General features: G+C 47.6%; 1 protein-coding gene across 9 annotated transcripts in view; it reads right to left on the minus strand.

The window, feature by feature from the left end:
• Positions 1–3316: 3316 nt before the first annotated feature.
• BIN2 (bridging integrator 2) overlaps positions 3317–13757 on the minus strand; it is a 37238-nt gene continuing 26797 nt past the window's right edge. For 7 of the 9 annotated variants that reach the window (XM_019834941.3, XM_045061812.1, XM_045061813.1 and 4 more), the window contains 5 exons: positions 13395–13477; positions 8753–9473; positions 6230–6310; positions 4556–4627; positions 3317–3764 (listed from right to left, as the gene is read on the minus strand). In XM_019834941.3, coding sequence (XP_019690500.2) covers positions 3741–3764; positions 4556–4627; positions 6230–6310; positions 8753–9473; positions 13395–13477 — 981 coding nt within the window. In that variant the 3' untranslated portion in view covers positions 3317–3740. Of the gene's footprint in view, positions 3765–4550; positions 4628–6229; positions 6311–8750; positions 9474–13394; positions 13478–13757 lie in introns of those variants that run through there. The other 2 variants (XM_019834937.3, XR_006600711.1) reach the window with 2 other exon arrangements.

The following is a 13757-nucleotide window of genomic DNA, read 5'->3' on the forward strand; positions in this document are numbered from 1 at the left end:
TCTTTAAAGGCACAGTAGGTATCAGTGAGGCAAAAGAAAGCCCATGTGTGGGGAAACTACCAATCCAGCCAAGAAAAGACAAAGAAAGTCACATGGAGGCAAGATGTATATAAGTTAGCCGGTGCCTGGGTGGCTCAGTCGGTTAAGAATCTGACTTCGGCTCAGGTCAGGATCTTATGGCTCGTGAGTTCAAGCCCCATGTCCAGCTCTGTGCTGACAGCTCAGAGCCTGGAGCCTGCCTTGGATTCTGTGTCCCCCTCTCTGCCCCTCCCCCACTAGCGGTCTGTAACCTCAAAAGGTTTGCACGTACGTGATTTTATCCGTGTTGGCACATACCTACCATTCATTTTAAAAGCATAAACATGCAGAAGAAGGAGATCCAATATGCATATGCTCAGCACCTAATTGAGCATAAAACAGCAATACCGTAAGCATCTGGTGTATTCTGTTCTTCGGTATAGCCTATATATCCCGGATGTGTCATGTTTCCAGTGTTCTCTAGGTATCTCACCTAGTCTGTCAATACTGTCCTTCACATTACTGGAAGGCAGGGACTGGGTGATGTTCTTGCAATTGATTTTATATGGAGATGCGTACAGACAGATGACGAATGGAGCCTCATTGGTGGTGAGTGTTCTCTAAGGATTAAATGCTAAACTTCAGAAACTGGAGCAGCCATTCTTTGGTCAACAGACCTCAGGGGCCTCAGGGCAGGGAATAAGAGATACTCATCTCTGCCCAAGGTATTGGCTTCTAGCCCCTTCTTGTGCTGCTGCCAGGACGGCAGTCTTCTCAATCCTAGCCTTTCCCCTGGACAACTTTACCGTTTTGTAAATCAGGGTAAACGATTTGGTTCCTCGTCGGGACTATCTTGCCTAAATAAGCAAAATTCTTCGTTAATGCCCAGCATACTGGCCCTTTCTTCCTGGAACCTCCTGTAGGACCATATGCAGATGAAGTGTCCATCGCACAATCTAGTAAATATCTGCACGTCAGTAGTGCCTCTGTGGTACCAGTTACTTTGGGTGCTTCCCCTCCCCCCCCCCCTTAAGACTATAAGTCCCTAGAAGTCCTCTCTGGCACACCCCTTTCCTAGGCAGGAAAGCCTTGCGGAGAAAAGGCATGAATTGGATTTTGCCAGATGAATGTGGGAGGGGCAAGTCCAAGCAGGTCATGGAAGGCCTTGGACAGCTAAGGGCCTGTATTCCCAGCGTCACCCCTGCCGGTAGCCCTGGAGCATCGCTTCCGGTTGTGATTCTGAGTGCCGCAGGGATGGGATGCCTTCTAGGAGAGGTGTTAAAATACAGGCAGTAGGGCTCGTACAGGGCGGCGTGCAACCTCTTGTCCGTTTTGGCAGGAGCGACCTTTGGAAGGCTTTCAAATAAGACCAGCAGGATTAGCTCTTAGAAAAACAACTCCTAGGGGCGCCTGGGTGGCGCAGTCGGTCAAGCGTCCGACTTCAGCCAGGTCGCGATCTCGCGGGCCGGGAGTTCGAGCCCCGCGTCGGGCTCTGGGCTGACGGCTCAGAGCCTGGAGCCTGTTTCCGATTCTGTGTCTCCCTCTCTCTCTGCCCCTCCCCCGATCATGCTCTGTCTCTCTCTGTCCCCCCCCCCCCAAAAAAACAAAAACGTTGAGAAAAAAAAAAAAAAAGAAAAACAACTCCTAAATACGAACACTGATTTCCAGCTCCCCAACAGACGCATTTGCTGGAAGGTCCTGCAAGTTCTCGAGCTCCTTGTAGCCCGTGGTTGTAGGGGACACCCAATAAACCGCGCAGAAAGCGTCCACTTTGATCAGTTCTGACGCGTGTGGGTACTCATTAAACGATCACAATACCGTGGATGTTTCCATCGCTCTAGAAGTGTCCTTGTGCTTCTTTGTCTTCCATCTTCATTACCACCGCCTCGTCGTCCCACCACCCCCACTGGTCTCCCTGTCATCGTAGACGCTAACCTGCCTCTCCATCAACTGGGCCAGATTCTTTCTCCAGGCAGTCTGAGTCTGCAAAGGACACAGTGGCGGAAGGTGATGGAGGCTGAGTCCTCCCTAAAGGACAGTCCACACATTGCTGCCACAGACACCCATGGGCTGGCTCTTGTCCTTTCCTGTTCTTTCGGTTCTGTGAGCTGCCTGATATCCCTCCAATGTTGTGTTTTTGGTTTTGGTTTTGGTTTTTTTTTTTTTTTTGATGTGGAGCTTGAACTCACAAACCATGCGATCATGACCTGAGCCGAAGTCGGATGCTTAGCCGACTGAGCCACCCAGGCGCCGCCCCCTCCAACGTGTTCTTTATTGCTCAACTGTGGCCGTTTGTTGTTTGCAACCAGAGAACCCGCACGCAGCAACCACCTTCCTCCCGTGATCACCATTTCAGAGAATGGCACCCCCAAATCCTTGTCTCTCAAGCCTAACCCAGAGTAATCCCTGAAAAACTTCAGTCATGTGTCCTCCTCTAACCCATTGCTAAATCCTGCCCATTCTGCTCCCTGATCAATATTCTGTCTCTATAAAGTTTTAGCTTCTTCCTCATCATTATTTGTCTAGTACCTAGTACAGTACTTGGTGCAGAGTAGGTACTCAGTAAATGCTTGCTGAATGACTGAATTGTGCCGTTGTCCATAACCCCAGACACAAAAGCAAAGAGGTAGGCGTGTGTGTTTTTAGGCTGGCAGGAAGTCGAAGTGAGTTTTTAATGTTTTCACAGAAGTAAATGATAGGACGTGAATCCTGGATTTCGGACTCTAAATTCAATGCTGTTTCCATTATATTATTGTATTTTGTCGGGAGTTCCATTTCTTCTTCCATCCTGCTGAGATGCCTTTTTTTTTTTTTTTAAGTTTATTTACTTATTTTTGAGAGAGAAAAAGAGCATGCAAGCCAGTGGGGGAGAGGCAGAGACGGGGACAGAGAATCCTAAGCAGGCTCCGCAGAGCCCAACGTGGGGCTCAAGTTCATGAACTATGAGATCACAACCTGAGCCGAAGTCGGAAGCTCGACCAACTGAGCCACCCAGGCGCCCTTCAGATGCTTATTTACGCCAAGGACCACATTGTAAACACTAGACACAGCTCTAAAATGCAACCCCTTTCCAAGGGCATTTGCTTATTAACTGAAAGTGAGAGAGGGCATGCAGTAAAGCGTCTGGATTGAGGAAAGGAACCTGTGCACCCCTACCCCCCCGCAGCATTCTGACCGAGCTGGGGGTCAAGGATGGGACTGACGCTTTCTGAACAAGGGGTACATGCAATACGACCTAAGCGGAGAACAGTGCGCTGGGCTGGAACAACTTTGTGTTAAAATAAGGATCCACACACGGTTCGAATGATACTTTTATTTAACTGTCTGCAAATCTGTTCTTCTGGCTCAAGGTCTTGCCAATGAGTGGTGAGTCAAAGATTTGTCCGCTGTTCTCTGAGTACGTGTGGTTATGGGTCTCTGTGCGGACGTGTCTGTGTCTATAGATGCTTTTGCTAATTTATGGTCATTTTCCGCCTACTTTAATTAACATATAAAGTCTTCTTATTTCTTATTCTGACAATGCTAAAGCCTGAGTTCAATACTCCCCGAGTCTAATGGTTTCTTCTCCCAAGCCTGCCTCCCTCCCTCCCCTAAGTCTGCTCCTCAGCCCCCATTAATGCTAGATCTTAAGTCCCTCTGACCTGTATACCCTTGAGCTGAGGAGCTTCTTGGGGAGGTGTGTGCTGCGGGGGGGGGGGGCACTCGGCAGTCCCTCTTCAGAGTTAGTCATTTTGCACTGTAGATACCTGGAGAACAAACAAACGTGATTGGGTTAGATGCCGACCTGCCCTCTCACCAACCACTCCCGGGGAGGAGGGGGTGGAGGAGCTCAGTTTGCTTCTAGCAAATTGTATTTCTTGTAAGGCACTGGACTGTACCCAGGGAGGCGATGTAAAACTGGTTGCTGGGATTACTGTAAAGACTGGGTGCAGATACTGTTCATCGCATCATTCGCCATCTCTTTACGAGGACTCACAGGGGAAACTTCTTTTCGTCTTAGTAACAAGAGCGGTTGCTCTCTTGAGGAGTGGGCAGCACGAACTAAATGAGCTGGTCATGTTTTCCTCTTCTCCTTGGATGTTAGAAAGTGTTGCAACCACCTTTGTGGTCCACCTTGGGTACTTTTATTTTATAGAATGCTTTTTTGTCTTTCCCTAGTTCATGGCTCCATTTTATGTCATGGTTACTAATATACTTCTGAGTATGCTGTGCGTGTGTACGTATTTACCTTTTTGTGTGCCTTTTATATATATCTCAACTCCTTTTTGAAATAAGTTCCCATACAACTAAACACATATTTAGGAGATAAGGCTATGGCGAGAGGTCCAGAGGTTCAAGGTCAAGGGCTGGGAAATGGGCACAGAAACCACAAAGGCCCAGGTTATTCTTGGTTCCTCTGGCTCCCACCTGCCTGACTTTGCCCGGAGGATACCGTTCACTGCTGGCTTCCCCCTGTAGCCAACTGTAACCAAACCTCTGTTCACCCCTAGTGCCCAATCTTCCTGCTCATCCCATTCTGTGGATCTGGCCTCCTTACCTCTTCTTGAGGCTCGGGTGCCATGACGTCGCTCTCTTCTGGAACTGCGGAGACGTGAAGCTGATCTGGGCTCTACAAAAAGAAGAGTTCTGCTGGTAAGAGGTGGATCCACCTCCCCAGCCTCTCCCCAGCTTAGAAGGGTCTTCTGTGCCCTACACTTTACAAGGGGCAAAGACAACACAAAGGGCAAACGTACAGTGTTGTTTCACTATGGCCTGAGAGCATCGGGGAAGGCTTTACTGTCATGCTCTGTTACAGATCAAGAGACCCAGATCCAAAGGTGAAATGACAGGGAACCGGGTCTTGGGACTCCCGTTGTCTCCCTGATCAGACACTGTGTGATCCGTGTGACATGCATCTGTATATAAATCTATGTGGGAGTCTAGGAGGGAAAAATGTAGGTCTTTTTTTTTTTTAATTTTTTTGGAACGTTTTATTTATTTTTGAGACAGAGAGAGACAGAGCATGAACGGGGGAGGGGCAGAGAGAGAGGGAGACACAGAATCGGAAGCAGGCACCAGGCTCTGAGCCATCCGCCCAGAGCCCGACGCGGGGCTCGAACTCACGGACCGCGAGATCGTGACCCGAGCCGAAGTCGGATGTTTAACCGACTGAGCCGCCCAGGCGCCCCTAAGTGTAGGTCTTAAAAACACTACCCACCACTTTTAGACTAACCCTCCTTGAGAACGCACTGCGGCTCTCACGCTGAGATGATCGTCGGCTGTGCCGGTTTGGAAAGGCCAAGTGGTATGATGGTTTCTTTGGGGAAGAGTTCTGGGTTCTGAGATGGGAACCCGAGGTACGGAAAGCCCTGTCCAGGAACTGCTAAGCCAGGGGGAGACCTTGGCATTCTAAGGTTTGGAGTGAATGTATTTTTTTAATTGAAATTTAACCTACACACTATAAAATTCACCCGCTCGAAAAGCAGGACCAACTGTCTAACAGCCACTTGGAAGTCTGTGGTTTCTCCTTTCAGGGATCCTTCTTCTTCTTCTTCCCTCCTCCAGGTCCAGGCTGTGAATTACCCCAAAGGTAATACTGCCTCCCAGAAAAGTACTATTCTTTCAGAGACCCTTCGTTCTCTCTCAGGCGATTAAGCAAAAATATGCCTCCTTAGCCGAGGACTGAGCAATCCCCCAGGAGAGGCTGGGAGTAAGGAAATACTATAAATCTCAAACATAAGGAGGGGAGGAGCGGGGAGCAGGTTGCGTCCTATATCTCTTTCCCAAGGAGGACAGTGTTACTAGCGCATTCCTCAAAAATAGACAGCATCTCGGCCCCTAGAATCGCCCCTCCAATAAGATTACTCCAAAGAGGCAAACCTGTTTTATCCGCCAGAGCCAAAGAGGCCATTCTATTGCTGACCCCATACCAAAATCACGTAATATGTTACAGTCACACTTAAATTGATCTTGGACCTTCCATGCCATTGAATTGCTCTTTGTGGTGCAGACAAGTGAAAAGTGGCTACACTTTACCCATTCAAAATCCCACGGTTAGCCTGCACTTATTCACCGTCCACAAGTCCTGCCTATTTCTCCCAGTCAGCAATAGCTTCCTCACACGAGAAGCCAACAAGGGGCAAGTTCTAGATCTTGCCCCGTTAGGACCTTCAGTGCCTCACGTGGATCAAGACCGAGGGCACAAGGGCGTTGACGACTTAGATGTTAGTACCTCAGGGGAGTCAGCGAAGCCCAGCTTCTTGTTCTCTTCCTTGTCTTCTATCTTCTTTGCCTTGTCAGACTCTGAAAAAACCTGTGGATCAAAGCGGACAATGTATGAGGAAGTCCCACGCCTTCACACCCTGGATGCCACCCTGGATGCTTTGTCTGTTAGCTGGTGCCCACAGTACTGGCATGGTGCCTATGTCCAGATACCAGGAGGCTCTCAAGGCAGCCTGGTCAGCCCTCAGTGAGGCACAGGCAGTCACGGGGTGGTGTGAACCGAGGGGCACCAGGAATCTCAGACTCCCAGATATCCACGTGGCTCATGCCCCGGCCTCCTTCATTGCCCAAATGTTTCCTTTGGCCACTCCGTTTAAAACTGCAATTTAGCCGGGGCGCCTGGGTGGCTCAGTCAGTTGAGCGCCTGACTTCGGCTCAGGGCATGATCTCACGGCTCCTGCGTTTGAGCCCCGTGTCGGGTTCTGTTGCTGACAGCCCGGAGCCTGGAGCCTGCTTTGGATTCTGTGTCTCCCTCTCTCTGCTCCTCCCCCACTCATGCTCTGTCTCTCAAAAATAAGTAAACATTAAAAATTTTTTTTTAAAAACCTCCGATTTAGCCTTCGCTCCCTGTGCCTTCCCCTACTTAATTTCTCTATCTCTTATCAACACTAAATTGTAATTTACTTATTTATCGTTTCTTGCCTATCTCCCTTATTCTCCCTACCCCCTAGCCACTAGAATGTAAGATGCAGGAAGGCAGAGAATTTTGTGTTTTGCTCACTGTAATATCCCACCTCCTAGAAGAGTGCCTGGCACATAGCAGGGACTCAGTAAGTAATTATGGAATGAATGAATGAATGAATGAATGAATGAATGAATCTCGGTGCCATCTAGTGAGGTGTCTCACCATAATCTTCTCTATAATGCACCTGACAGGTGATCATATATTCTTAGCTTTCAACAGCAAGGGACGGGGGCTATTTCTCAAGGTGGCCTATCCTATTTTGGTTTTTGGAAGTCCCTGTGCTTCCTTCTCCCTATATTTGAAATGGGTTTTCCATATCATTTTTTTTTTCAACGTTTATTTATTTTTGGGACAGAGAGAGACAGAGCATGAACGGGGGAGGGGCAGAGAGAGAGGGAGACACAGAATCGGAAACAGGCTCCAGGCTCTGAGCCATCAGCCCAGAGCCTGACGCGGGGCTCGAACTCACGGACCGCGAGATCGTGACCTGGCTGAAGTCGGACGCTTAACCGACTGCGCCACCCAGGCGCCCCTCCATATCATTTTTTAACAGAGCTAATCACTGAACGTTTATCTTATATTGATCCAAAATGTACTTGAAAAAAAAATTACACACAGTTCTGCCCTCAGAAATCTCATAGAACAAGTCAAATCTCTCTTTGATATGATATAGCCTTTCTGTGTAATTTGAATACAATACAACTTGATTTCCAGATCCTTTACAGAACTGGTCGCTCTCCACAGGTCTCTTTCTCTATTTTAACACAATCCTTTTCTCATCCATATCCTCACCTTTCAAAAGACAATCCCTTTTGCCTTACTTTCCCCTGTGAGTTCCTTCTTCTACGCCTGCCTCTCTCATCACAGAAGATGCACCTTGGACATTTGCAGATGCCATTTTTCTTACTGTAGTCACAAGCATGATGAACTGGAATGAGACCCTCCTCCCTGTCCCTACTAAAAAATGTAAAGCTCAGGGTGCCAGTTGTAGATTCTTTTTCTTTTAAAAACATTTTTTTTAATCCTTATTTATTTTTGAGAGAGAGAGAGACAGAGTGTGAGCAGGGGAGGAACAGAGAGAGAAGGAGACACAGAATCTGAAGCAGGCTCCAGGCTCTGAGCTGTCAGCACAGAGCCTGACGCGGGGCTCGAACCCACAAACTTTGAGATCATGACCTGAGCCAAAGCCGGACCCTTAACCGACTGAGCCATCCAGGAGCCCCGTTGTAGATTCTTTACCTTGGGAACTCCCAGAACTTGGGAGCAAAAGAAAGAAATGAATAAGAATCTGTTCATAACAAATGGGGCGCCTGGGTGGCGCAGTCGGTTAAGCATCCGACTTCGGCCAGGTCACGATCTCGCGGTCCGTGAGTTCGAGCCCCGCGTCAGGCTCTGGGCTGATGGCTCAGAGGCTGGAGCCTGTTTCAGATTCTGTGTCTCCCTCTCTCTCTGCCCCTCCCCCGTTCATGCTCTGTCTCTCTCTGTCCCAAAAATAAATAAACGTTGAAAAAAAATTAAAAAAAAAAAAAAGAATCTGTTCATAACAATAATAATAATATGAGAGATAAGCCCTTTGCAGAAGTCAACCACCCTGAGAGTACAGGTCACTAAATTAGTCGCTATGAATCTGTGAAACGATGCCCAGGACCAAAAAGGTGTCCGAGAATATCCTCGAAACTGTAACCTAATGACAGAAGATCTTATCACCTGGGGCAAGCTGACTGTAGTAAAGGTGATCTACATGGAGGGTGTAAGAGGGAATAAAGACTCAACCAGACCCAATCTCACCTCAGAGGACGTCAAGGTAGGGGAAGTACAAAGTTCTTCTGGGTCCAGATTGCCGATGTTCTCCTTTTCTCTGGCCTCAGGAGTTCTTACTGGCTTCTCTGGTGGCTGGGGGTCAGGAGAAGCCTCCGAGAGGGCCCTAGGACTGGTGGGCGAGCCCTGTTCAGAGGCTGGAGGGCTGGAGGGGAGGTTCCCCAAGGAGTGCCTGGGGCTGGGAGTGGCTCTGGGCGGAGGCGGCCTATTAGGAGGTGCGGAGGTCCTCTGGACAGGGGCTCTCTTCTTCGGTTGTTCGGACCCTTCACTTGAGGTGCGGGTTCGGAGGACCACTTCTGGGGGAGATGAGGGCTGTTCTGAAGGGAGAAGGGGTCCGCCTGGTGATGGAGATGGGGAGCCGGGGAGCGCTTCCTCTTGGGACTTGCCGTCCTCAATGGTGGGAGAGGGCTGGGCCTGGGCGGGGCCGTTGCAAGCTGGCAGAGGCTCTTCCTCCTCGGAGGAGCTAGCTTCAGACTCTTCCACTTCTTCTTCCTGGTCTTTTAAGGGCTCTTTGATCTCAGCATCATCTTCTCGCTGGGCCAGATCAGATGCCAGCTCTTCTTCACTTGCTGAGATGGAGTCCCCTTCATTCTTCAAAGCAAGCGCGGAGGGACTGGTAGGTGAGGTGAGAGGGCTGGAGACTGCGGATGTTCGAACTGGGGAAGAGATGACTAAAGAGCGTCTGCTGCTGCTAAAAAAGTAAGAGCGTTCAGATTCAGAAGAGCTGAGACCTGGAAGCAACCTAAATACCCCCACGTAAATAATGATGCATGCACATCATAAGAAAATAGAACAAAGCCATCTAAGATATGAGAAAGCTTGGGGATGGCCAGGGTGGCTCAGTCGGTTGAGCGTCCGACTTCGGCTCAGGTCATGATCTCACGGTTTGTGAGTTCGAGCCCCGCGTCGGGCTCTGTGCTGACAGCTCAGAGCCTGGGGCCTGCTTCGGATTCTGTGTCTCCCTCTCTCTCTGCTCCTCCCCCCGCTCATGCTCTGTCTGTCTCTCTCTCCTTCAAAAACATTAAAAAAATTTAAGACATGAGAAAGCTTGTATACTTTGCGATAATGCTTCTGTTATATGGTGCAAAAGAGGCTATAACATGTTATATATATCACGATCTCAATTACGTAAAAAAATATATAAAGAAAGCAAGACTGGAAAGAAACATAGCAAAATGCTGACAGGATGTTTTCTCTGGGGAAAAGATTCACTGGTGATACACAGTTGATTCTTGTGGACTCTCTATTTGCAAATTCACCTGGTCCCCAAAATTGATTTGTAACTCCAAAATGAACACTCACGATGCTTTCTTTTGCAGCCAGCCACGGACACGACGCGAGCTTTGAAAAGCGGGTGCCTGAAGGGCACTTTCCCAGCCAAGGTCTAACCAGGCAGCCCTCCGCCTGGTTTCAGCTCTTACAACCGCAAACATGTCCTTTTTGCCATGTCTCTCACAGTGTGCTTTTCGTTGGTGATTTTGCTGTTAGAATGGCCTCCCAAGTATAGCAGTAAAGTGCTTAGAGCGAGACGACTGTGATGTGCCTCACAGAGGAAAAAATGCCTGTCAGATAAGCTTCCCTCAGGGAGGAGTTATGGTGTTGTGGGCTAGGAGTCCACAACAAGGTGTCTTTCAACAGAAACACACACAAGACAAGGTTACGTACCGATTGGCTGATGAAAATGCTAGGAGTGGGGTCTTATGGGAACCTAACTCCGTGTCTCCCTTAGGAGTAATGGTTCAGTATTCGCTAATCCAGTGGTCACGGTGACTTTATGGAACACAATGACCATGAATAATGAAAACTGACTCTATGTATTCAGTAGGCCGGGCACTGTGCCGCGTGCTTGTATGGCCAACGTCAGCTTGAGTCCTCCTCACCTCAGGGGCCTCCTATGTACTGTCTACAAACTGATTAAGCAACCCACAGATATTTACTCGACAGATACCAATTATGCTGGCACAAGGATGGGAGATGGGAATAGGCAGAGAAAGAGAAAAACTTCGTTCTGGCCTTGTGGGAGTTTCTGATGTGAGATAATAAGCTGAGCGACAGAGGTTATTTCTAACACTGCCATTCTAGGGTCAGAAGCTTTAGAGGCCCAGGACATACATAGCCAGAAAAAAACCACATTTCCCTACGAGGTTCTGGGACATCTTGGTGTCAGTGCTAGTAAGTTGCAGACAAATGGACCACTACAGAGAATTCTGTCTCTAAATGCTGAGAAATGGAGAAACAGAATTTTTGGAGCAAAAAGGGAATTTGTCTAGGAAATCTACACTGACCCTTTAGTGATGATTTGTAATCACTAAACAAATTGCTGTAACAGATTGCTAAATGGATAATCCAAATAACAAATGTGAGCCTGATGCTTCCTTTAAGTCCCAAGATCAGTTTCACCACCTCCTTTAAAAGTCTACCCTGACCATCCCTGCAATGGCAGATACTTACTTCTCTGGAATTCCTACTGGTCTCATTGAGTACTTATGTGTGCAAGCTTATATTGTTCCTTGTCTCCATGGGTACATTTTCTGTCCTTTCAACTTTTGGTAAATCACTTCAGGGAAAGGACAAGTCTCCTATGTCTTTGGGTCTCTAACTCTCAGCATAAAACCTTGTACGTAGAAGGAATCAAAGGCTCCAGAATGAGAAAGTGATCACATTCTGAGGGACCACTGAACTGCTTATGTTTACCAGCATAAAGAATGTATGAAGGCAATAGACAACACACACACACACACACACACACACACACGAGAAGAAAGTCATAAAATTGAGAAGATATTTGCAATGCATAGCATTAAAGTATTAATATCCAGAACAAACACAAAAAATACCTCCTACAAATCAATTTTAAAAAAGGGTAAACAGGGGCGCCTGGGTGGCTCAGTCGGTTAAGCATCCGGCTTTCGCGCAGGTCATGATCTCACAGTTTGTGAGTCTGAGTCCCACATTGCGCTTACTGCTATCAGGGCAGAGGCGGCTTCAGGTCCTCTGTCCTGGTCTCTCTGCCCCCTCCCCAGCTCACGCACTCACTCTCACTTTCTCGAAAATAAATACACATTAAAAAAATTTTAAGAGGGGCGCCTGGGTGGCGCAGTCGGTTAAGTGTCCGACTTCAGCCAGGTCACGATCTCGCAGTCCGTGAGTTCGAGCCCCGCGTCGGGCTCTGGGCTGATGGCTCAGAGCCTGGAGCCTGTTTCTGATTCTGTGTCTCCCTCTCTCTCTGCCCCTCCCCCGTTCATGCTCTGTCTCTCTCTGTCCCCAAAATAAAAATAAACGTTGAAAAAAAAAATTTTAAGAAAAAGGTAAGCAATACAAGTGAAAAATGTGAAAACAAGGTTAAACTGGAAAGTCACAGAAAGGAACCTTAAACGGCCAGTAACACGAAAAGATGCTCAAGGTAACCAGCGATTGTGGAGTGTGAATTAAATTGCAAAAATTCCACTTCATACCCATTAGTTTAGAAAACTAAATAGGGCTGACAATGTCATATGTAGCAAGAACATGGAGCACTGGGGGGCTTTTACTACTCCTGGTGAGTTGTAAATTCCAGCAGTCACTTGGGAGAGCCATTTGACAATGACAATCCCTAGCAAGGCTGAAGCAGCCCATGCGCAGACTATGACTCAGCAATTCCCCCCCAAATGTACACCCTAAAGAAACTCTTGGTGATACACACAAAGAGAAATGTAAGATGTGTCCGCTGTAACATTATTTGTAATAGCAAGAAAATGGAAAACAACCCAGATGTCTATCAGCAGGAGGACAGAAAAATAAATTGTGGACAGCCACACAACAGGATCCATCACAGTCAGGGGAAAGGAAAGACAAGAGCTGGTAACACGTAGCAACAGGATAAACGAATGTCACAAACGGTATGAAGAGAACAGAAAGAAGTTGCAAAAGAACACGTCAAGTATGATTCCGGTTTATAAAGTTTGAAAACATGCAACACGGTATTTTCTGTGCATGCGTGTATGTGTATAAGAAAAGTAAAAAGACATGCATGGGAAAAAGAAATACGAAATTGAAGACAGTGGTCACCTTTGGAGAGGGGGCAGGAAGAAAAAGTGAGTGGGGAAGGGACACTGTGTGCTTCAATAATACATATAATAGCTGATTTCTTAAATCTGGTGGTAACTGTATGGCTATTTATTGTATTATTCTTTTTTTATTGTATTTTTTTATACCTTTAGTGATAGCTGAAATATTTCATACAAAAAAAAAAGAATTTATAGGAGGCATAATACAAACAACAAAGTTGGGCGCCTGGGTGGCTCAGTTGGTAAGGGTCTGACTTTCGCTCAGGTCATGATCTCGTGGTTTGTGAGTTTGGGATTCTCTCTCCCTCTCTCTCTGCCCTTCCCTCCCCTCTCCCCCCTCTCTTTTTCTTGCCTGTGTGTGCACACGCGTGCTCTCTCTCAAAATAAAACCAAAAAACCAAAAAACCAAAAAACCCAAACCCACCCAAACTCTTTACAAAAAACAAGTAACAACCAACATCATGCACATGACCGTGAAGGGAAGGCCAGGATCGGGGATGGAAATGGGAGTGCTCCGAGTGTTCACAGGACAAGGGAAGCAGCCAAGAGTCTCAGAAGTTGCTCACCTTGATACTCCCTTCACCACAAAGACCTTGTTGGAATGTTGCTTCTCCAGTTTGCTCATCACCTCGTAGAGACTGTGGTTCAGCTAGAGCCAGCAAGAGAGACGGGTTGCTAGCCAGAGGGAACCTGAGACTGGCATATCCCTTCTCTTCTCCCTTTCAGACAGTTCCCCAGATAAAACCTCCCCACCCTTAACTATAAAACTCCTCCTCATCTCTTTTGCACTAGTGTCCAGGGTCCTGTCCTGCCACCCCTTCTTCCTTGACTTGTCTGTGTCCTAAGTTCTGTCTCTTCCATCAGACTGGCAGCTCCCTCCCTCAAGGCTGGGTCCTTGATGTCTGATGTTTGATTTGAGGTTCTAGCTT

This window comes from Felis catus, chromosome B4 (genome assembly GCF_018350175.1).
Source record: "Felis catus isolate Fca126 chromosome B4, F.catus_Fca126_mat1.0, whole genome shotgun sequence".
Taxonomy (NCBI): Eukaryota; Metazoa; Chordata; class Mammalia; order Carnivora; family Felidae; genus Felis; species Felis catus.